This window comes from Hemiscyllium ocellatum, chromosome 1, assembly GCF_020745735.1.
Source record: "Hemiscyllium ocellatum isolate sHemOce1 chromosome 1, sHemOce1.pat.X.cur, whole genome shotgun sequence".
NCBI lineage: Eukaryota > Metazoa > Chordata > Chondrichthyes > Orectolobiformes > Hemiscylliidae > Hemiscyllium > Hemiscyllium ocellatum.
In genome coordinates, this window is record NC_083401.1 from 37,352,978 (window position 1) to 37,377,299 (window position 24,322).

The following is a 24,322-nucleotide window of genomic DNA, read 5'->3' on the forward strand; positions in this document are numbered from 1 at the left end:
CCTCCTACCCTACATAAGCTTGAGCAAATGGAAACACCTTTTCCACATCTACCCTTAAAAACCATGTCGTAGCCTTGACCTCCATCAGTTTAGCCTTCACTATTCTAATTTCTAGGGAAAACAAATACAGACTGTTTACTGTTTTCTGAAAGGTATATCCTTTTAGTTTAGTGTCTCTTTCTCTGTTGTCTGTATGTCCTTAAAACATAAAGACACTACTGTGCTAATACCCCAAATTGAAAAGTGTGGCACTGGAAAAGCACAGCAGGTCAGGTAGCATCCGAGCAGCAGGAGAGTCAATACTTTGGGCATAAGCCCTTCGCATTCCTGATGAAGAGCTTATGCCCAAGACGTTGACTCTCCTGCTCCTTGGATGCCACCTGACCTGCTGTGCTTTTCCACTGCCACACTCTTTAACTCTGATCTCCAGCATCTGCAGTCATCACTTTCTTTCATAATACCCCAAGTGACTGTACTATGAAAAGATGGAATGAATTAGCTAAATCTCAAAGTAAGTTCCAAGATCATAAGATAATTGTAAATAAATTGCTAAGTGTAAATTAACATATAACAACTTGCAGTAGTAGATGGATACTCAAAGCTCCAACAAGCATTTCCTTAAAAAAGATGCAAAGCAAAGATTTTATCGAATACTTAGCATTAGATTTCAGTGCACCTGGCAAGATAATAAAAAAGCATTCACATCTGCGCTTGAAATGGTTTAGGTGCAGAAGATGATCTAAACAAGTAATTTCACTGACAATTGGAAAGAAATGTTGTGACTGAGGTGAGTTTGGGGGTGTAAGTTTTTTTCTAGTCCCATTCCTCCACAGTCACAACAAATTTTGAATTTAACAAGAGTGGATGATATAGCCAATTCCATAGGTTTAAGACTGAATCACATTTATTATTAGAAACAAGTCAGCCAGGTTTCTTTAGTCAACAAAGAATAACAAGTTCATTACAGATAAAAAACTTAAATAAATATGCAAAGATATGACTTATATTTTAACATCTCAAACCTAACACAAGGCAAATATGGACAACACAGCAAAAGTGAGGACAGCAGATGCTGGAAACCAGAGTTTAGATCTGAGTGGTGCTGGAAAAGCGCAGCAGGTCAGGCAGCATCCAAGGAGCAGGAAAATCGATGTTTCGGGCAAAAGCCCTTCATCAGGAATAGACGAAGGACTTTTGTCCGAAACGTCGATTTTCCTGCTCCTCAGATGCTGCCTGACCTGCTGTGCTTTTCCAGTACCACTCTAATTTAAAATATGGACAACATTCAAACTATAGTCAATTATATCACATAACACACAGCCCTCCAAACATTGGTGACACTGAGTTATTGAAATCTCATGAAAACCTTTTAAGGAGTTAGGACTCTACACTTTTAAAAATCTGGCTTTGAAACTCCCTCAAGAAATATTCTAAAAAGGATAGCCTTAACGAAAGGTTCACCTTCCTTTCCTGGAACAACAGTGTCCTGAATTCTGGGAAACTGCAATCCAACACACATGAACACCTTTTACAAAACTGCAAGCTTCACTGAGCTAGTACTGCCCTGAGTTCTAATCAGGCTCAGTTGCTCACAGTTGAAACTGCTTGTGATTTCTAGATCTTCTCTTACAACTATACTGAATTATTAGTGGAATTTTCGTGGCATGCAATTTTTGTGGATCCCCTGCAGCTCCAATGATCTTTCCAGAGCCCCAACTTCAACATTTACCGACCCAATAACTCCTAGAACCTCTTCCCAAGTTGTAACATCAGAGACATTCCAACTGTCCTAAACTTCACAGAGTTCTCAACTATACAGTGTAGTTCAGTTGCTTTCTCAGCAGTGCAGCTTTACTGCTTTTTGACATGGAGCTTGCTTCTGTCTTTACCTGTTAGACGACAAACAAATTGTGACCCAGGAACTGTTTTGAGTGACCTTTGAACTACTTTGTGTGACCTGTTGAAAACCTTACAACAGGTCCTCCATTATCCCTAGGAAATATTGAATGGTCCTAACATTTTGGAGCAGTCAAATGTAGCAATCACCAGTAAAACTCAATTGCAACCCCTAGGAACTGTCTGTCCTCTGAATGTTAGTGTTCTCTTGATTTGCTAGGTGCTACAGAACAAACTGATACAATAACAGACAGATTGATCACAGAAGGAGAAGCCTGCATTTACATTATACCTTTCATGACCTCAGGATCCCCAAGCATGTTACATTCAATGAAGTAATTTGAACATGTCTGCCATCTGCACCCAGCAAGTTCCAAGAAATAACAAGGAGATAACAAAGTCCATTTTAGATAGCTCACAATACTTTAAACAGAGGAGGAGCAATGAGAAAAAAAATCCTGTATATGTAATCAGTAATATTAGAGCAAATCTTTGAGATCCAATTTTAATTCTTTAAAGTGGCTATAAGTATATAATAGCCACAGGTCTTGCTGCAGCAGCACTGTTGTGATCACCTGCACTGTTTATAACTTCCATCTACATATTCCACGTAAATGTTCTTTATGTATGCAGTTATGTGAGCTGTCACAGTATGTGAATTGTAAAAGATTAGTCTGCATCTACAACGAGGAATTAGACAGTTAATACAATGTTATGGTTTATTGTGAGGAGGTTATGTTCAGAAACACAGACCATTGGGGAGACCACAGCTGGAAGACTGTATACAATATTGGTCTCTTCCATCAAAGAAGGATGCAAGAGTATTGAAAGCACTGCAGAGGAAGGTTTACTAGACTAATACTCAAGTGTATGAGTTGAGCTATGAGGAAAGGTTGGAAAAGCTGGGTTTGTATCAATTGGAGTTTAGAACAGAACTTGGCAGGATAAATATGGAGAGGATGTTTCCACTCATGGGAGAATCTAGAACTAGTGGTCACAGTTTCCAAACAAAAGGTTGCCCCATTTAAGACAGAAATAAGGAGAATGATTTTTCTCAGAAGGTTGAGATTTTTGAAACTCTTTTCCACATAAGTGGATGTAGAGCCTTGAATATCTTTAAGACACAGGTGGATAGATTCTTGATAAGCAACAGGGAGAGCTGAAAGATTATTGTCTTTAGGCTAATGTGGAGTAATCAAATCAGCCACATCTTATTCACTAGCAAAGCAGGCTTGAGGGGCTTATATATATATGTGTTTCATCAGGACTGCACAGTCCTGGACCTGAAACATTAACTTCCCTGCTCCTCTGATGTTGCTTACTCTTTTTCCAGCTCCACACTTTATCGACTCTGACTTTCCAGCATCCACAGCCCTCACTACCTCCAAGCAGTGTATGTATGTACCTAACAACATTCAAACAAATCTTTATGTATGCCAGAACACTAGATCTGCCATCTGAACCTTCCACACATTATCCATTTATTTTTATCAAGAACAAAACCAATATTGGCCAAATGCTGTTCTTCCCTCAAAGTGAATCTCTGCAGAGATAGAAATCTGTTTTTTTTTCCCCTTTACATCATGTTTGTCTGCGTGTGTATGTATGTGTCTGTGTGCACTCTGGACTATTTAGAGGGTAACCATTTATATTTTCATATTACAAACTATGTGTAATATGAAATTCTGCATCTTTATAGAATAAATTTCACTTCATGATAAATCAATGCTTTATGTTTACAAAAGAAGATCAGTTGATGGATTTTGTTATTCTAAGACAAAGAAAGCAAGCAGGTGGCTTAATCAGAACTGGATGAACAACTGAATTCATATTGTGATCCAAGGAGTGGTGGGACTAGGAAAAGATAGTGTATTTTTCTTATTTGAATGCAACATTATCCATTAATCAACAATGAATTGGTAGTCACATCTCAATTCTCACTTAACTACATGTAGCTTAATGTATTAAACAACATTGCTGATGGATTTCCTCAGATTCTGTTCTAGACCCATGCTTCACCTTTATCCAAAGACTCTTGCTGGTAAGTATCGATGAGATAGAATTTATCTTAGCTGATATCCTCATTAAATAATAAGCATCAGCTATCTGCTAAGTAGACTCACGGATTAAAAAGACCAGGAACAATGGTTACTACCTTGGGAAGAGAGCAAAAGTAAGGAGATAGCAAGAACATTTGAAGAACTTACATGACTAATGGTGCCGAATGTGACTGTAATTATTTTCTCCAACTGTAGCATATTGTGGTTCAGCTGCAATAAGAGAATAACCAAAGAAGACACTGAATCATCTCTTGTCCAAGAAGATACACAAAGCATTTAATAAGGACCAAATCTATTACCTCACAAACATGCGCAAAATACTACAAAAGGTATCCTTTAATTATTCTGATTATTAGTAACTTGCAAAATTAGACAGTGACTAGGAGAAAATTGTTACCATTTATGGTGAATAAAACTATTGAAGTTTCAGACCAAGGGTAAAATGGCATCTTATGAGTATAGATTAGATTAGATTAGATTACTTACAGTGTGGAAACAGGCCCTTCGGCCCAACAAGTCCACACCGACCCGCCGAAGCGAACCCCACCCATACCCTTACATATACTCCTTACCTAACACTACGGGCAATTTAGCATGGCCAATTCACCTGACCCGCACATCTTTGGACTGTGGGAGGAAACCGGAGCACCCGGAGGAAACCCACGCAGACACGGGGAGAACATGCAAACTCCACACAGTCAGTCAGGGACCTGGGGATTGAACCCAGGTCCCTGGCGCTGTGAGGCAGCAGTGCTAACCACTGTGCCACCGTGCCGCCCAAAGACTAACCAAATTCTCCCTAGTTGACAGGATACGAACCTGCGTGGGAATGCCCCAATGGATTTTAAGTATGTAGGGGTTCTTTGCATTGGTGCCTCTTGCGTGTCTCAGATATCCTCAGCATCTTTTTGAAAAATGTAGTTGATATCTGGCCAAAAAATAATTTCTTTTGCTTGGCATCTTATTCATTTTATGCCTGTATGCCCCAGGTATAATTGACAACATGTCTTGGTGAAGAGCTTCAGATACCAGCACCTGTTTGCCTTCGTTTAAAAGTCTAATTTTAGATAGGACACCCCAATCCATGCCAGGGAATTTGGTGGTCATCTTTCTGTTGTTCCCTACCTTTTACAAACATTTCCAATATGTATGGAATCTGTGTATTGCAAGCAGATCTAGAGACCACACCTTAGGAAGGACATATTGGTAATGGAGGGATGACTACATAGGTTTACAAGAATGATAGCTGGACTTCAGGGATTAAGTTACAAGGACAGATTATACAAATTAGGTTTTTGGCTCTAGAATTTAGAAAGTAGCTATTTCCACTAGTTGGGGTTCTAGAACTAGGGGGCACAATCTGAGAATTAGGACCTGGCTGTTCAGGAGAGATAAAAATTGAAATTGCTGGAAAAGTTCAGCAGGTCTGGTAGCATCTGTGGAGAGAAATCAGAGTTAACGTTTCGGGTCACGTAACTCTTCCTCAGAAGCAATTGCCAGCAATTTCTATTTTTGTTTCTGACTCTCAGCATCTGCAGATCTTTCCATTTTTGTTCAGGAGAGATGTTAGGAACATTTCTACAGAAAAAGGGTGGTACAGGTTTGGAACTCTCTTCCACAAATGATAGCTGATGCTCCATCAGTTGTTAGCTTTAAATCTGAGATAGATAATGTTTTAGTAAGCAAAGGCATTAAGGAATATGTACCAAAGGCGGGTACGTGGCGTTAGACCACAGATCAGGCAAGGTTACATTGAATGAAGAAACAGGCCTATGTTCCTAACTGATGACACACTTCCTATGTAAAGCAATGACCATCCACACATTGGCCAAAGCTTCAACATTAGCTTCATGAAACAAATAAAAAAGTACAACATGACGTTTAAAACAGCTCAGAGAATCAACTGCATGCCAAAATGGCTTCAATTGCTTTGACTTTAATATGATTTATTAATAATGCATGGAGATAGCTACTTACATGCTGAATTGTCAGGTGTTGGCAGAGGCATACGCCTGAAGTCAAAAAAAGTAAGATTGTGAGTAATTTCTTTCCCATAAGAAAAAAATATTCAGTCCATATAACTGGAATACACAACCAAATATGTCAATTCATTGTTACATTCTTTAATTCGTAAGATCTCACTATGACTAAATTAGGAAATGAAGACTACATGGACTTTAATAAAGCTTTTGACAAGGTCCCTCATGGCAAATAGGTACAAAAGGTGCAGTTACTTTGGATCTATGGTGAGCTGCTAAGATGGATACAGAAGTGCCTTGGTCATAGAAGATAGTGAGGAGCAGTGGAAGAGTGTTTTCTGACTCTGAACCAGTGGTATTCTTCAGGGATCAGTGCTGGAACCACTGTTGTTAGTAACATATATATAAACATAAAATTTGGGACAGAATGTAGGTGGTCTGATTTGTAAATCTGTGGATGACAGAAAGATTGGGGGAGCTGCAGATAGTGGAAGAGGATTGCCGGAGGATACAGCACAGTATAGCTGGCTGGAGACTTGGGCAGAGAAATGGCAGATGGAGTTCAACCAGATAAATGCAAGGGAGATTTAATACAGGAGGGAAATGTACAGTGAATGACAGAAACCTTAGTAGCATTAACATACAGAGGGATCTAAGTGACAGTGGCAAAAGTGGATAAGGTGGTCAAGAAGGCATAAATCATGCTTGCTTTCATTGGTCAGGGCATAGATTATAGAAATTGGCAAGACACGTTGCAGCTGTATCAAACTTTAGTTAGGCCCTCATTTGGAGTATTGTGTACAGTTCTGGTCACCACACTACCAGAAGGATGTGGAGTCTTTAGAAAGGGTGCAAAAGAGATTTGGAGGGTATTTTTTATGAGGAGAAAATGAACAAACATGATGTATTTTTACATGAACGCTTAAGGATAACAGAAACTCTGATAAAAGTTTACAAAATTATGAGAGGCATGGATAGAATCATAGAGATGTACAGCACAGAAACAGACCCTTCGTCCAAGCTCATCCATGCTGACTAGATATCCCAACCCAATCTAGTCCCACCTGGCTGATATCCGTCCAAACCCTTTCTTTTCCCAGGGTAGCAATGTCAACTTTATTAGATTAGATTAGATTAGATTACCTACAGTGTGGAAATGGGCCCTTCGGCCCAACAAGTCCACACCGAGCCGCCGAAGCACAACCCGCCCATACCCCTGCACTTACCCCTTCACCTAACACTTCGGGCAATTTAGCATGGCCAATTCACCTAACCTGCACATCTTTAGACTGTGGGAGGAAACCGGAGCACCCGGAGGAAACCCACGCAGACACGGGGAGAATGTGCAAACTCCGCACAGTCAGTCTCTGGCGCTGTGAGGCAGCAGTGCTAACCACTGTGCCACCGTGCCGCCCACAAACTTCTAGGATTTATATGTAAAAGGGGTAAATTTAAAGCAGATAGAACATAGAATATTACAGCACAGTACAGGCCCTTTGGCCCTCAATATTGCACCACCCTGTGAAACCAATCCAAAGCCTATTTAACCTTGTTAACGAGGAAAAGACAAACACACAACCTCAACACCAAGGAGAAAGAAGCACTAAAATCACTAAGAAACGATAAGAACATAATCATACTACCAGCAGACAAAGGCAGAATGATGGTCATCCTGGACAAATCAGATTACACTCAAAAGGCAGAACAACTACTTGCAGATACCAACACCTACCAAAAGAGGGAGTTTGACCCCACTCCACAGCTCACCGATAGGATAAACAACACACTGAGGAATCTACAAAAAAAACGGACAGATAACCAGGTCTGACCTATAAAGAATGAAACTGGAAAGCAATAACACCCCCAGATTCTATGGACTACCTAAAGTACACAAACCAGACATCCCACTCAGACCCATAGTTTCACTACCAGGAACATCATCAAACAAACTGGCTAAAGAGCTATAACAGAAACTGAAACACCTGATCAGCGGATCCAGACACTCTATACAGTCAACACAAGAATTCTTGGACATCATCAGAAATATACACATAGACAAGGAAGAAACCATGGTCTCATTCGATGTAACGGCATTGTTCACCTCTATTGACAAAACCCTAGCCAGAGAAACAATATCCAACCTGCTGGACATACATAGCAGACAATAGGACGTTGAACCTATTAACAAAGACGGCATACTACTGGACCTGTGCCTCATAACACACTTCACATTCAACAACCAGATATATGAAAAAATCAACAGAACACCCACGGGCTCACCGATCTCCGGACTCATAGCAGAAGCAGTAATGCAAAGGTTAGAAAAAACAGCTTTAACGTAATTACAACCCAAACTCTGGCTCAGATACGTGGACAACACCTTTGTAATCATTGAGAACACAGAAATAGAGAACACACACCGGATCATCAACGCCACACTCACAGGAATCTGATTCACGAGAGAGGAAGAAAAGGACAACCAGCTCCCATTCCTAGACATGATGGTACAGAGAACACTGAATGGAGAATTCACCATGAAGGTATACAGAAAAGCCACACACACAGACCAAGACCTGAACTATGAAAGCAACAACCCCAACACACACAAACGAAGTTGCATCAGGACATTATTCAAAAAGGCCACAACACACTGCAGCACACCAGAACTACAAAAAGAGGAAGAAGAACACCTATACAAGGTATTCACCAAAAACGGATACCTGCGCAATTTTATCAACAGATGCCTAAGGGAAAGACAACGAAATGAGGACATGCCACAATCCAAAGGACTGGCCACACTACCATACATCAGGAGCATTTCTGAACTGACAGCCAGACTGCTGCGACTACTAGGACTCATAACAGCACACAAACCAACAGCCACTCTCAGACAACAACTCACCAGGACAATGGACCCGATACCCAGCATGAGCAAAACCAACGTAGTGTACAAAATCCCATGCAAGGACTGCACAAAACACTACATAGGACAAACAGGAAGACAGCTAACAAGCCGCATCCATGAACACCAACTAGCCACGAAACGACACGACCAGCTATCCTTAGTAGCCATATACTCAGATGACAAACAACATGAATTCGATTGGGACAACACCACTATTATAAGGCAAGCCAAACAGAGAACAGCCAGGGAATTCCTAGAGGCCTGGCACTCATCCACAAATTCTATCAACAGACACATCGACCTAGACCTAGACTGCAGCGGACAGCAACTGACAACCGGAAGCGGCAGATTCAAACCACTATAAATGTTGGAGGAATCAGCACAGAAGTGCTTCACAGGAGGCTCCCAAGCACGGAGGATGTCACCTAGAAAGGGGAAAACTATTCCATTCTCATCCATATGCCTATTCAATGCCCACTTAAATGCCTGTAAAGTTGATGACTCCACAACTGTTGCAGGCAGTGCGTTCCATGCCCCTACTACTCTCTTGAGTAAAGAAACTACCTCTGACATCTGTCCTGTATCTACCACCCCTCAATTTCAAGCTAAGCCCCCTTGTGCTAGCCATCACTATCCTAGAAAAAAGGCTCTCACTGTCCAATCTATCTAACCCTCTGATTATCTTGTATGTCTGAATTAAGTCACCTTTCAACCTTCTTCTAACAAAAACAGCCTCAAGTCCCTCAATCTTTCCTCGCAAGACTTTCCCTCCATACCAGGCAACATCCTAGTAAATCTCCTCTGAACCCTTTCCAAAGTTTCCACATCCTTCCTATGACGAGGTGACGAGAACTGCACGCAGTACTCCACGTGCGGCCGCACCAGAGTTTTGTATAGCTGCAGCATGACCTCATGGTTCCGAAACTCGATCCCTCTATTAATAAAAACTAACACATTATATGCCTTTTTAACAGCCCATTCAACCTGGGTGGCAACTTTGAGGGATCTATGTACATACACACCAAGTTCTTTCTGCTCATCTACACTACCAAAAATCTTACCATTCGCCCAGTACTTTGCACTTCTGTTACACCTTCCAAAGTGAATCACCTCACACTTTTCTGCATTAAACTCCATTTGCCACCTCTCAGCCCAACTCTGAAGCTTATCTATGTCCCTCTGTAACCTACAACATTCTTTGGCACTATCCACAACTCCATTGACCTTAGTGTCATCTACACATTTACTGACCCATTCTTCTATGCCCTTAAACAGATGGTTTATAAAAATGACAAACAGCAGTGGACCCAAAACAGACCCTTGCGGAACACTACCAGTACATAAACACCACTATGAACATTTCCCATCAATCACCACCCTGTGTCTTCTTTCAGCTAGCCAAATTTCTGATCCAAATCACTAAATCGCCCTCAATCCCAGGCCTCTATATTTTGTGCAGTAACCTACCATAGGGAACCTTATTAAATACTTTACTGAAATCCATATCCACCATATCAACGGCTTTACCCTCATTTACCTGTTTGGTCACCTTTTCAAAGAACTCAATAAGGTTTGTGAGGCATGATGTACCCTTCATAAAATTGTGCTGGCTATCCCATATCAATTTGTTCCTATTGAGATGATTATAAATTCTATCTCTTATAACCTTTTCCAACACTTTACCCACAGCCAAGGTAAGGCTCACTGGTCTCTAATTAACAGGGTTGTCTCTACTCACCTTCTTGAACAAGGGAACAACATTTGCTATCCTCCAGTCTTTTGGTCCTGTTCCTGTAGACAATGATGACCCTAAAGATCAAAGCAATCTCTTCCCTAGCTTCTCAGAGAATCCTAGGATAAATCCCAGCCAGCCCATTGGATTTACCTATTTTCACACTTCTCAGAATTGCTAACACCTCCTCCTTGTGAACCTCAATCCCATCTAGTCTCATTGTCTGTTTCTCAGAATTCTCCTCGAAAACATTGTCTTTTTCCAGTGTGAATACTGACTAAAAATGTTGATTTAGCGTTTCCCCTATCTCCTCTGACTCCACGCACAAATTGGCCCTACTCTTACTCTAGTCATTCTTTCATTCCTTACATACCTATAGAATGTGCAAGACAAGATTTATTTTACACAGAGGGTGGTAAGTGCCTAGAAAACACGGCCAGAAGAGGTGGTGGAGGAAGATATAATAGTAACATTTCAAAGGCATCTTGACAGATACATGAATAAGCAGGGTATAGAGAGATACAACCACATAGAGGCAAAAGGTTTTTGATTTAGAAAGGCATTGTGTGACAACGCAATCTTGGCAGGCCAAAGTGCTGGGTCCTGTGCTGTACTGTTCTTTGATTTTTGTATTACAACACCATATTACTCATAGTTCTTTTACTCAAACTTCCAGTAAAGGTTTTATTTGCTACATTCTGGACCATCTTCTCACCATTATAGATCTTCTATCAATTTCCCAGCTTCACCAATTCTAAACCAACCTCCTGCTATTACTGATCACTGACCGTCATCTGAAATGTATTTGCCCAAACCATAATTAGTTTCAGTATGTAAATTAGGACCCAGGAAACAGCAAGAAATATATACTCAATTCAAAGCAGATTATGTACCATACATAATATAACCAAAGCTGCCAGGTTTGAGACATCTCATTTATGAAGCAAGAGTCTGATCTAATATAGACTCTGGAACAGACTGAAAGAACCTGATCAGAGAGTATAAGCATTGCTGAATGATGAAGCACTTTGCATATTTATAGCACTGACCTCGTGGCAACTGGAGCCCGGGTGGGAGGCAAGCCTCTTTGTCCACTGTAGTAATTCTCATATGGGATGGGAGCTGAATAAGGAGAGGAAAGGACAAAATACAGCCGGTTAATTGCAACCTTTTCTGTCGTATTGTCTGTCATATTGTGATTATGTATCTTTGCAAGCAGTCTATGCCACACTGAATATTGTAGCAGTCAGGGGAGAGATAGAACAAAAAAAGAACAAAAGAGGATTGCAGCTCAGGAACAGGCCCTTCAGCTCTACCAAGCCTGTACCAATCATCATGCCCTAACTAAAACTAAAAAACATAACTGCCCTTATTCCATCTGTATACCTCTAATCCTCCGTATTTATGTAACCATTCAGATGCCTCTTAAATGTCACCAAAGTGCCTGTTTTCCACCATCTCTTCTGGCAGTGTATTCCAGGCTCCTACCATTCTCTGTGAAAATCTTCCCTTGCACATCTCGCTTAAGCTTTCCCCCTCTCACCTTGAATCTGTGCTCCCTTGTAATTGAAACTTCAACCCTGGGAAAAAACCTCCGAGTATCCACCCTATCTGTGCCTTTCATAATTTTGTACACCTCTATCAGTTCTCCTCTCAGCTACCATCTTTCCAATGAAAACAATCCTAGTCTTTTTAACCTTTTCTCATAGCCAATGCCCTTGAGACCAGGCAACATTCTGGAGAACCTTCTCTGCACTCTTTCCAAAGCTTCCACTTCCTTCTAGTAGTGTGGCGATCAAAACTGCACACAATACTCCAAATGCGGCCTCACAAGGGGTTTATATAGCTGCAACATGATTTGCCAACTCTTGTACTCTATGCCCCAGCCGCTGAAGGCAAGCATGCCATATGCCTTCTTAATCACCTTGGCCACCTGTGTCACCACATTTAGAGAACTGTGGACCTGCACAGTCAGATCTATCTGTATGTTAATGCTCCTAAGGGAGCATTCTGAAATCTGAAATTTACAGTATAATTCACAACTAAATTTGGGCCTCCAAATTGTATCACCTTGCATTTGTTTGGATTGAACTCCAGCTGTCACTTCTGTGCCAAAGTTGCCAATCTATCTACATCCTGCTGTATCCTTTCACAATTGTTGGTATTCTCAGTAACTCCACCAATCTTCGTGTCATCTGAAAACTTACTAATCAGGCCATCCAGATTTTCCTCCAGATCATTTATTTATACTACAAACAACAGAGGCCCTAACACTGATCCTTGTGGAATACCACTAGTTACTGGTCTCCATTCTGAAAAGCAGTCTTCCCCCACTTTCCTCTGTTTTCCATGACCAAGCTAGTTTTGTATCCATCTATCCAGCCCACCCTGAATCCCATGTGATTTTAGTTTTTGTAGCAATCTGCCATGTGGAACTTTATCAAATGCCTTACTAAAGTCCATATAAACTATATCCACAGCCCTTCCCTAATCAATTATCTCTGTCACCTCTTCAAAAAATTCAAACATATTGGTGAGACATGACACTCCCCATACAAAACCATGCTGCCTGTCACTAACTAGTCCATTTTCTTCCAAATGTGCACACATCTTATCCCTCAGTATCTTCTCCAAGAGCTTCCCCACCACAGATGTCAGGCTCACTGGCCTATCATTTCCTGGATTATTCCTCCTTCCTTTGTTAAACAAGCGAGCAACATTGGCTAATATCCAGTCTTCTGGAACCTCGCCTGTGGTCAAAGTGTATGTGACAATACCTGCTAATGCCCCAGCTATTTCTTCCCTTCTCGCAGTAACCTGGGAGAGATCCCATCTGGCCCTAGGGAATTGTCTACCTTAATGCAATTTAGGATACCCAAAACTTCCTGCTTCAATATATTGACATTCTCTAGAGCATTCACACACTCATCCCTGACCTCAACATCAGTCATGTCCTTCTCCATGGTGAGTACCAATACAGAATACTCATTAAGGATCTCTCCCATTTCCTGTGGCTCCAAGCATAACTTCCCTCCTTTGTCCTTGAGTGCAACTAGTCTAGCCCTTGCTATCCTCTTTATTCCAATATATTCATAAAAAGCCTACGGATTCTCCTTAACCCTGTTTGCTAAAGACATTTAATGGCTCCTTTCATCCTTCCTAATTCTGCTTTTAAGTTCCTTCTTAATTTCTCTATACTCCTCAAGGACTTCATCAGTTTGTAGCTGCCTAGACCTATTCAATGCTGTTCAGTATTAGCATAAGCTGGGTTCATTACACTATAAAACTTAACTGGGTGTTGACCTGATCCTACCACATTTTCAATCCCCATTTGCACCACAGAAGTGCTATTTTACGCAAACCCTATTTCAGACCATAGTGCTCTTAGATCTGCTTTCAGGTTTCTTTCAATGTCAATTTACACTTGCTGCGCAAGACCAGACATTGGGGTGAATCTCCAGTTTTCATTTACTCTCTGCGGAGAAGGCACTGCCTAAAAGAGAGGTATGAGCTTGCATCCACAGCCAAAATGATGGGCTCATTCAATAATCTCTGAATAGGACCAAAAGGTTCACTTTGGACCAACAAGACTGTACTACACAACTAATCCTTGACCATACACAATAGCTTTTCATAAAAACTAACTGTACAGAATGCACATTATGTATTATTAGTTGTATCACAGTCTCCTGCTAAAGGTAACAGGTTTACCTGGTGCAGTGTCACCGGTCCTTTTTAAGTCTATGAAGAATTCTAAGTCTCTTTGTATGTTGCACTGTTCTAGCACCTTTCGTATTTCTTCGTACATCTAAGGATAAAGCAGAACGAAAGTTGAAGGAGGAACAAAAGAAAAAAAAAAGTCTGAATTGCAAGCTGAAAATACATTAATGTACTGTAATCATCTTGGTGGCACATCATTTATTGCCACATCTGGATAGTTTCCAACCAGGGAAACAGTCATGTGAAATCAAATCTGCTGCAAAGATTTTAACAACACTGCTTTTAAAGGAGCATCTCCTCTGTCTTTTCATTCAGAAAGGCATTAAATAAAAGACAGAGAGAAGAAGGGATCTGAATTGGGTGAGATTGCAATAACTTCTTACCTCGTCACTGCTCACACACCCCTGGGAGAGTTGATTGGCATGAACCCACATAGCATTACGCATGGTGTGTATTCGCTCACAGTCCTGCTTCTCAAGGAACTGAAATAAAATTAAAATTTCTGTTTGAAAAACAAAGTTTAGGCCTTCAACTTAACATTGACCAGAACTTGTCATGTAAAGACAATGGCTACAAGAGCAGGCTAGAGGCTAGGAATAAATAACTAGGAATAAATAGCAAGTAACTCACCCCCTGACTCGCTAAAGCTTGTTCATCTTCAACATGGCACAAATTAGGATGTGATACAATACACCCCACTTGGCTGGATTAGTGCAGCTCCAAAGCACTCAAGGAACTTGACACCTTCCAGGACAAAGCAGCCTGCTTCAATGGTACCACACCTGCAAACATCCATTTCCTCCCACCAACACTCAGTAGTTGCATTGTGGACTATTTGCCAGATACACAGCAGAAATTCCCCAAAAGATTGCACCTTCCAAACCCACAATCACTTCCTAACAAAAAGACAAGGGCAGCTGATAAATGGAAACACCACCACCTTCAAGTTGTCCTCCAAATCATTCACCAACCTGACTTGGAAATATGTCAACATTCCTTCACTGTCACTAGGTCAAAATCCTGGAAATCCCTCCCAAATGACATTGTGGGTCAACCTACAGTGGGTGGACTGCAAAGTTACAAGAAGGAGCTCACTACCACCCTTGGGCAACTTGGGATGGGCAATAAATGCTGACCAGCCAGCAATGCCAATGTTCCACAAATGAATTTTAAAAACTTACCACCAGAGGATATCCTTGTGGTTCTGGCGTGATACTTTCATATAAATATAACCTCATTTCATGCCAGAATGGGTTTCATATTCAACAACTACTAGTTAGTGCAAGCACTCAGACTTTCTCTTAAAATTCTAGGTTTCATGTTTCATCCACAAGATTATCAGGTTGGTTAGAAATTCTAGTATGTAACTACTGGTGAATGAGAGATCTGTTGTAATCTAATTGCCATGTTTTCATGTTTTTGGATTTGATGTGCTCATAATTCAGCATTCAGAATGTCTGAGGGAATCTCACAACATAGACCGCACCCTTTGCTGTCAGTTTTTAAGTAAATGCAGTGTGGTCAGTGATAAGTGTGAACATCTTGACAAGTAATCCTAATATTGGAATTTAATACTTTCTAACACGTAATTCTCTTCAAAATCTGGACTGGATAATAATACTCCTCACATTGAGACGTGGTAACAATAATTATATTTATACAGCATCTTCAAAATAGTAGCACATCTCAAGGTGCTTCAGAAAGTCAGATAAACCTCAGCCAAAGTTTTGATAATTAGGTGAATAGGGCTTTTGTCTTCACATTTATTTTACTTAGAATGAACTTAACTTTTCTGATTGAGTGAGAATTCATACTGTTCATGCAGAACTGAAGTGCTATAATGGATTAGTCTGTCTTCTCTAGGGACAATCAACTCAATTATTCCATTGTTTACTTGCTTTAGGCCTATGTTTTTTGATTGGAATGCCAACATGTACAAATGCCCCTCTTAGTCTGTTGTAGTCATATGACCTCTACAATGAGGTGCACACACTGTGGACAGATGTCTTATGCCTCTTGAATAAAAACCTTATGTTGAATCCACTGCTGTGTTGTATACTCAAAACACTGTAGCAGGAGATGGCCTGGATTTTCATGTGGGTTCAGGAATCATGATTTATGCACTTTGGCACCTTCCAAAATACACACATGACCCATCTGTGACTTTGCCTGGAACTTATCTCTCACAGGGCTTGGGGTTTGAACGCATCTTGAGCGCTCTGCTACGAGTCTGGAAGGAGGTGCAGAAGCAAGCCTGTCTATTAGTCCTGCTCTCAACTATGTTTTAAGGCCCCATGTACCTCATCCCATGCTACCTCCTCAGATCATCCATATCATCATTTGCTCCTTTCATGCCTTCAAATGGCCCATACCACCCCATGCCTCTTAGATTGCTCATGCAGACCAACCCCCTTGCACATCCCTCAGATCCCTAATGTTATCTTCATGTCCCCTCAAATCCTCCATGCCAACCCATGTCCCCTTCTATCCCACACACACTACATCCACATCCATTCAATGCCCTCCCTGTATCCCCCATAACCTCCCCCTAATATTCCCTGTGCAGCATCCACAAACCAAATAATAGTAATAATTCTTTTAAGCTCCTGATAAAAACAAATATTTGAAAATCTAGTAAAACTGCCATTAAACAGGCAAAATTTTATTTTTAACTTATGAACATATGTTAATCTAATAAGTGACCATTGACTTATCTCAACAATACAATGATCTACTCTGAAACCATACCAAAGACAGGCTAACAGTCAAATCAACAGGCAATCAGGTTCTCAAACCCAGTCAAGAACAGACTGAGTCTTCTCCAGAAGAAGATTGCTTGTCAATCAATGGTGGGGAGAAAAGGTGTTAAGATTTTTTTTCACATTTAGATTCCCTGGTGGAATTGGTCATTGTTCCTCAGTGAACATCTCTCTTTCTGACCTTACAATCAAAGAATGGTCATGGATGAAACAGTTGGCAATGGGTCGAGAACATTATCCACAGAGACTCCTGCAGAGATGTCCTGAAGTTGCCAATGATTGGCCTTTAACAACCAAGTATGACTTCAGCCAGTAGAGAAATTCCCTCTGTGCTCCCACTCCCATTTACTTCAATTCTGCTTGAGCTGTTTGATGCCACACTCTGTCAAATGTCACCTTGATATCAAAAGGTAGTCCCTCTCACTTCAAAACCTCAATCCAACTCTCATGTCCATGTCTGGGACAAAAATGTATTGAGGTTTTGAGCAAAAATCTCTTCCTAAAAGCCAAACTGATCATTTGTGAACATTTCTAGTATTTCCTGCTTCTAAAATGACAACTCCATCATTTGCAGTTTTTAATTATTTTTCTCTGCCGTGTTACAGTTGAGACAAAAAAACTGCAGATGCTGGAATCCAAAGTAGATAGGCACGAAGCTGGAAGAACACAGCAAGCCAGGCAGCACCAGGAGTGGTAAAGTGAATGTTTCGGGTGTAATCCTTCTTTAGGACTGGGTGTGGGTGTGGCGGGAGTTGTAGATAAAGGGGGTGGCAGGGGCAGGGTGGTAAAGTGGGGATAAGTGAAGACAGATGGTACAACTTGGTTGGTTCATGGGAGGAATGAATCCGGTTGGTGGCAGGGAGCAGTGGAGGGGAGGGGCTGGGAAGGGAGTCAGGGGATGAGAAGAAAGGTTATTTGAAATTGGAGTACTCAATGTTGAGTCCGCCGGACTGTAGGCTACCCAGACGGAAGTTAAGGTGTTGTTCCTCCAACAATAGCTGTGGTTTGTTTTAGCAATGAAGGAGGCCAAGGATGATCATGTTGGAAAGATAGTGGTTGGGATAATTAAAATGGGCGGTGACTGGAAGGTCCGATTGGCCCCTGAAGACCCTGCTGCGATGCTCGGTGAGCTGTTCCCTACATTTACATTCGGCCTCCCCGATGTAGAGAAGACCACATTGGGAGCACCTGACACAATAAACTAGGTTGGAAGAGCAGCAGACGAAACTCTGTCTGGAAAGACTGTTTGGGGCCCTTGATGGAGGTGAGAGGGGTGGTGTACCGGCAGGTTTTGCACCTTTTCTGGGTGCAGGAGAAGATACTTGGGGGTTTGGTAGTGGGGGTGACATGAACCAAAGACTATCGGAAAGATCGGTCCTTGCGGAAGGCAGAGAGGAGTGAGGATGGGAAGATGTTCTTGGTGGTGGGGTCTATTTGGAGTTGCCACCTCTTCATCAGCTATATCAGCCTCTTCAGTACTTACATCAGCACTGTACCCCAACTCTTCCGCTGTTACATCGATGACTGCATCAGTGCAGCGTCCTGCACCCAGGCTGAACTGAAGCAGTTCATCAACTTCTCCCACAACTTCCACCCCACCCTCAAATTCACTTGGTCCATCTTGGACATCTCCCTCCCCTTTCTTGATGTCACCATTTTCATCTCCGATGAAAGTCTCCAGACGGTTGGCTAGTACAAACCCACAGACTCCCATAACTACCTGGACTAGACCTCCCACCACTCAGTAAGCTGCAAAAACACCATTCCATTCTCCTATTTCCTCCACTTTCACCACAATTGCTCCGAGGAGTCTTTCTGCTCGCAAGCGTTCCAGATATCCACCTATTTTGAATAACATACTTTTCTTCCCTCCACCATCCAGTTAGCCCTCTGCCATACCACCTCCATTCCCCGTCCCACTGCTCTAAACCCCTCCCCTCCCAACACAATAAAGACAGGGTTCCCCTTGCCCTCACCTACTACCCCACCAATCTCCACATCCAACGCATCATCCTTAAACACTTCTGCCAACTCCAAATAGACCCGCCACCAGGAACACCTTCCCCTCCCACCCCTCTCTGCCTTCTGCAAGGACCATTCTCTCCAACAGTCCTTGGTTCACACCACCCCTGCCACCGAACCCCCAGATACCTTCCCCTGCAACCAGAAAAGATGCAAAACCTGCCAGTACACCAATCCTCTCACCTCCATCCAGGGCGCCAAACAGTCTCCAGGTGAGACAGAGGTTCACCTACCTCTCTTCCAACCTACTTTACTACATCAGGTGTTCCTGATGTGGTCTTCTCTACATTTGGGAGACTGAACGTAAACCAGGGAATGGCTCACCAAGCATTGCAGCAAGGTCCACAGAGGCTGACCGGACTGCCCAGTCACCGCCCATTTTAATTCCCCCAACCACTCCCTTTCCGACATGACCATCCTTGGCCTCTTCCATTGTGAAAACAAACCACAGCTCCTACTGGAGGATCAACATCTTATCTTCCACCTGGACACCCTACAGCCTAGAGAACTCAGCATTGAGTTCTCCAATTTCAAATAACCTCCCTCCGCATCCCCCTGACTCCCTTCCCAGCCCCTCTCCCTATCTTCCACTGCTCCCTATTACAAACAGTAACACGGTTCCACTGAGAACCACCTGGTATCACTGCTGAGCTCAGCACCATATCCATGGCCGTTCCTACAGGAACAATCTTTAACCATTATCACATTCATAATCAAGAACAACATCTTACATTTATATAGTTCTTCTATATAAGACAACATTCTGACATGAAGAATGATCTTGGCAAGTCCACAAAGGAAACATTATGTGCTGTTGTCAGCTCCACAGCAGAAGGAATGTTTGTGTCGTATTTAATACATCATCACAGTATGCTGTCTGCTATGAGGAACCAACTACACAAAGGCTGATTTGAATTTTTTTTTAAGACAACACATATTACTTATAGGTGGTTATGACAGAAAGGATATAAAGTCATAAAGTGCTGTCTTTCAGATATGTCATTAAAAAGCTTTATCTGCTGTTCAGTACAATACTTCAGAGGAAAACAGGAGAGCTTTATATGGCCAATATTTATCCTTCAATCATCAAGGCTAAAAGAAAGCAGCTGATTAAGTAATTCATCAAGTTCTTGGGATCTTACTATGCACAAATTGACAGATCTATTTCCTACAACAGTGACTGTACTCAGAAGTACATTATTAGCTATTAAGCACATTGATACATCCTAAGATCATGAAATGCATGACACAAAAATGCAAATTTTATCTTTGCATGTTTGAAATGACTCTACATCTGATCAATCCCCATATTTTAGGTACATGTAAGAATAAGTTGCATAGTTAAATTAGTGAAGAAATCTGACTGTAGCATAGATACACAGGATTAGGATTATCATTTAAGTACAGAACATACACTGACTGGACTGAATTCAATGTTTAAATGTGCAGCTCTATCTTACTAATAATTCCTCTTAATTTTTTTATGGTGTGTGACCAGTTGCTTGAATGCACAATATTGCACACATGGAGTATCCTAAATGGGGGATCTTGTGAGTGGTCTGCACCATATATTTTGGAATAGACAATAGACAATAGGTGCAGGAGTAGGCCATTCTGTCCTTCGAGCCTGCACCACCATTCAATATGATCATGGCTGATCATCCTTAATCAGTAATGCTTTGCGGCCAAGCATTTGCACAGTTTAGAGACAACATGGTCAATTGAGCTCGTCGGAGGAAGGACAGCAGAGTTAACAGAGTTGACCAAAAACACAATGGAAAAGTTCAGAAGGAATTTAACTGATTTGCTTTTCCAACAGTGACTGACTGACTGGTGCAGTGTTTCCAGCATTTCCTTGCTTTTCTTTATGTTTTCAAGGGTTTTGGCAGAAATAGATTTCATGCAAGAGCTGAGGGTAGAAAGAGAAACTGCATTAGCAGTTAAAAAGTTGCTCATCTAGTTTGGGGGTTAGGAGGCATAGTATCCAGTGTGATTAGTGGAGACCAGAAAGATAGGGAGGCAGGAAGTAGAGTTGGGAGGGAAGAAAATGTGTCATGCAATAGAGAAAGAGAAAGGGATGAGAGAGAGAGAGAGACATAGGGAGAGAGGCGGTGGCACAGAGATGGAGGAGAGAGAGACCAGGGTCGGTAGTTAGGATGGAAGAAGGTAGAGAGAGATTGACAGGATGGAAGGGGAGAGTAAGGAGTTACAGAGAAGGAGGAGATGAGAATCAGCAACGTGTAGAGAGAGAGAGAAAGAAAAGGACCTGGAGCAGAGCAAGAGGTAAGGAGAGAGTTGGTGGGAGGGTGAGAGGGAGATGGTGATGGAATAAGAGAGGCAGATGGTAGTGTGGAAAGTAAGGAAAGAGCAAAAGCAGAAGCACAAGTTGGGGGTAGATCACAAGGAAATCAAGGTGAGAGTGAAAGAGAAGAGCAGGGTCAGAGAGAGGAAGGGAGGAGGAAGCGAAAGGGAGGTCACAGAGAGAGACATGATCAAGGTAAAAAAGAGGTAGAGATGGAAGGAACCTAGAGGAGAGATACACTTCCTCACTGCTGGTTGCTGTTTTCAAGTATGAGGACAAGGCTTCCCTGTGAATTAATATTATAAAAATAAAAGCATATCATGTTCTTAAATCACAAGATCAATCCATAAGGTGTAGAAGCAGAAGTAGGTCATTCGGTCCATCAAGTCTGAGATTATGATGACCCAGCTTCTAAAGACATCTGCTGTAAAGAATTCCATAGATTCATTTTCCTCGGTAAGAAGAACTTCCTCCTCATCTCTGTTCTAACTGATGACCTCTTACTCAGAGTTTATGCCAAGACTCTCCCACAATGGGAAACAACCTTTCCACATCTACCCTGTCAGGTACTCCAAGAATTACGTATGTTTCAGTGAGGTCACCTCTCTTTCTTATAAATTCCCATGAGTACAGGCCCAACCTACTCAATCACTCCTCATTAGAAAATCTCTCCATATTCAGGACCTACTGAACATTCTCTGCTCTGCCACCAATGCCAGGATAAGAGAACGAAAACAGTTCATAGTATTCCAAATGTGGTCTAATGAATGCCTTGTAAGGTTTTCACAAGATCTCCCTATTAAATACTCCATTTCATTTGAAACAAACACTCCATTTACCTTCTCTATTACCTACTGAACTTCTATGTTAAGTTTTGTGATTTATGCATGAGGATTCTCAAATCCCTCTGTGTTGGATTTTTCTTCATTTAAATAATATTTAGCTCTTCTTATTCTTCCTGCCAAAGAGCATGACCTCACATTTTCCACATTAGCGACAGAGAGACGTACAGCACGGAAACAGACACTTCGGGGCAACTCATCAATGCCGACCAGATATCCTAAATTAATCTAATCCCATTTGGCCTATATCCCTCTAAACCCTTCCTATTCATGTATCCATTCAGATGTCTTTAAAATGTAATTTTTCTTAGTTGCACTCTGATGTCCAGAGATGCTTGAACTCAAACAGCAAAGGCAGTAGTTGTGCAGATTCACTGCTGTGTTAGACAGTGGTGTAAGTTTCTTTCTCATTTGATTGACTGGCCATGTGGTCTCTACCTTTGTCTCTCTTCCTCCTTTTTTAAAATGCTGCTGATTTAATCTGCTTTTTTTCCTCAAAGTTTCAAAACAGTGCACCAGCTTGTAAAACAATAATTACTGCACCTGGAATTTGAGGGAATCAGTTCCAACACCTAAACCACCTTAAAAAAGGAGCAACTCTTACAGCCACAATTTTGATCATTCTCCATTATATTCCACATGCCAAGTTTTTGCCCATTCACTTAATCTATCTATATCCCTCTTTGATCCTCATCACTCAGCCTATTTTTGTGTCATCTGCAAATTTGGCTATAGTACTTTTATTTTCCTCATCCAAGTCATTAAGACAAATTGTTAATAATTGTGGCACCAACAGTGATCCTTGTGGCATTCCACTAGCTCCAGACTGCATCCTGAAAATGTCACCTTTAACCCAACTCTGTTTTCTATTAGTCAGTAAATCCATGCTAATATAATACCTTTTCCGCCCTGCCCTTACCTCATTAAGTTGGCTATTTTGAGGTACTGTGTCATATACCTTCTGAAAGTCTAAGTTTATAACATGGACTGATTCTCTTTTATCTATCCTGCTTGTTACCTCCTCAATGAATTCCAATAAATATATCAAGTATGATTTCCCTGTCATGAAACCATGCTGACTCTGCTTGAATATCTTTTGTATTTTTAAATGCCCTGCTATTCTTTTAAAATAAACTCTCACATTTTCCCACTTAGGGATGCTAAGCTAACTGGTCCATAGTTAGCTGTTTTGTCTCCCTCCCTTTTTGAATGAGAGTGTTATATTAGTAGCTTACCAATCCTCTGGGACTCTTCCAGAATTGAAGGATTCTTGGAAGGATTACTACCCATGCACCCATTATCTCTGTAGCTACTTCCTTTAAGATGTTTTCCATAAGGGCCAGGAAACCTAGTCCTATTAGTTTCCTCAGTAACTTTTTTCTAGTGATAGCGATCCCACAACCAATGGATCAGACCTAAGCTCTGCAGTCTTGCTACATTCAGTCATGAATGGTGGTGGGCAATTAAACAACTCACTGAAGGAGAAGGCTCCACAAATACCAATGATGGCAGAGCCCAGCCCATGAGTGCAAAAGATAAGGCTGAAGCAATCTTCAACCAGAAGTGTCAAGTGGATGATCCATCTCAACCTCCCCCTATGGTCTCCAGCAGATACCAGTCTTTAGCCAATTCTATTTACTCCACTTAATATCAAGAAACGATTGGAGGCACTGGATACTGCAAAAACTAAGGGCCCTGACAACATTCCGGCAATTGTATTGAAGACTTGTGCTCCAGAACTTACCGCACCCCTAGCCAAGCTGTTCCAGTACAGTTATAACACTGGTATCTAGCCGATATCAGTAAAGTGATGGAAGGTGTCATCAACAGTGCTATCAATCAGCACGTGCTCAGCAATAACCTGCTCAGTGACGCCGAGTTTGGGATCCACCAGGCCCACTCAGGCTCTGACCTCATTTCAGCCTTGATCCAAAAATGGACAAAGGAACTGAATTTCAGATTTGAGGTGAGCGCAACAGCCCTTGACATCAAGGCTGTATTTGACTGAGTATGGCATCAAGGATCCCCAGGGAGGTGAAAGTGAAGGTTTTTGTCTGAAATTTCGATTCTCCTGCTCCTGGATGCTGCCTGACCTGCTGTGCTTT

At 41.6% G+C, this 24,322-nt stretch overlaps 1 protein-coding gene across 1 annotated transcript in view; it reads right to left on the reverse strand.

Moving 5' to 3' along the window:
* The window catches only part of pstpip2 (proline-serine-threonine phosphatase interacting protein 2), a 125,798-nt gene that overhangs the window by 5,600 nt on the left and 95,876 nt on the right, over nucleotides 1-24,322 (reverse strand). Inside the window, exons 10-14 of the mRNA XM_060828841.1 lie at nucleotides 14,676-14,774; nucleotides 14,284-14,380; nucleotides 11,622-11,694; nucleotides 5,934-5,968; nucleotides 4,104-4,166 (exon numbers count right to left, since the gene is read on the reverse strand). Of these exons, the coding sequence (XP_060684824.1) occupies nucleotides 4,108-4,166; nucleotides 5,934-5,968; nucleotides 11,622-11,694; nucleotides 14,284-14,380; nucleotides 14,676-14,774 (363 nt within the window). The 3' untranslated portion in view covers nucleotides 4,104-4,107. The remainder of the gene's footprint in view (nucleotides 1-4,103; nucleotides 4,167-5,933; nucleotides 5,969-11,621; nucleotides 11,695-14,283; nucleotides 14,381-14,675; nucleotides 14,775-24,322) is intronic.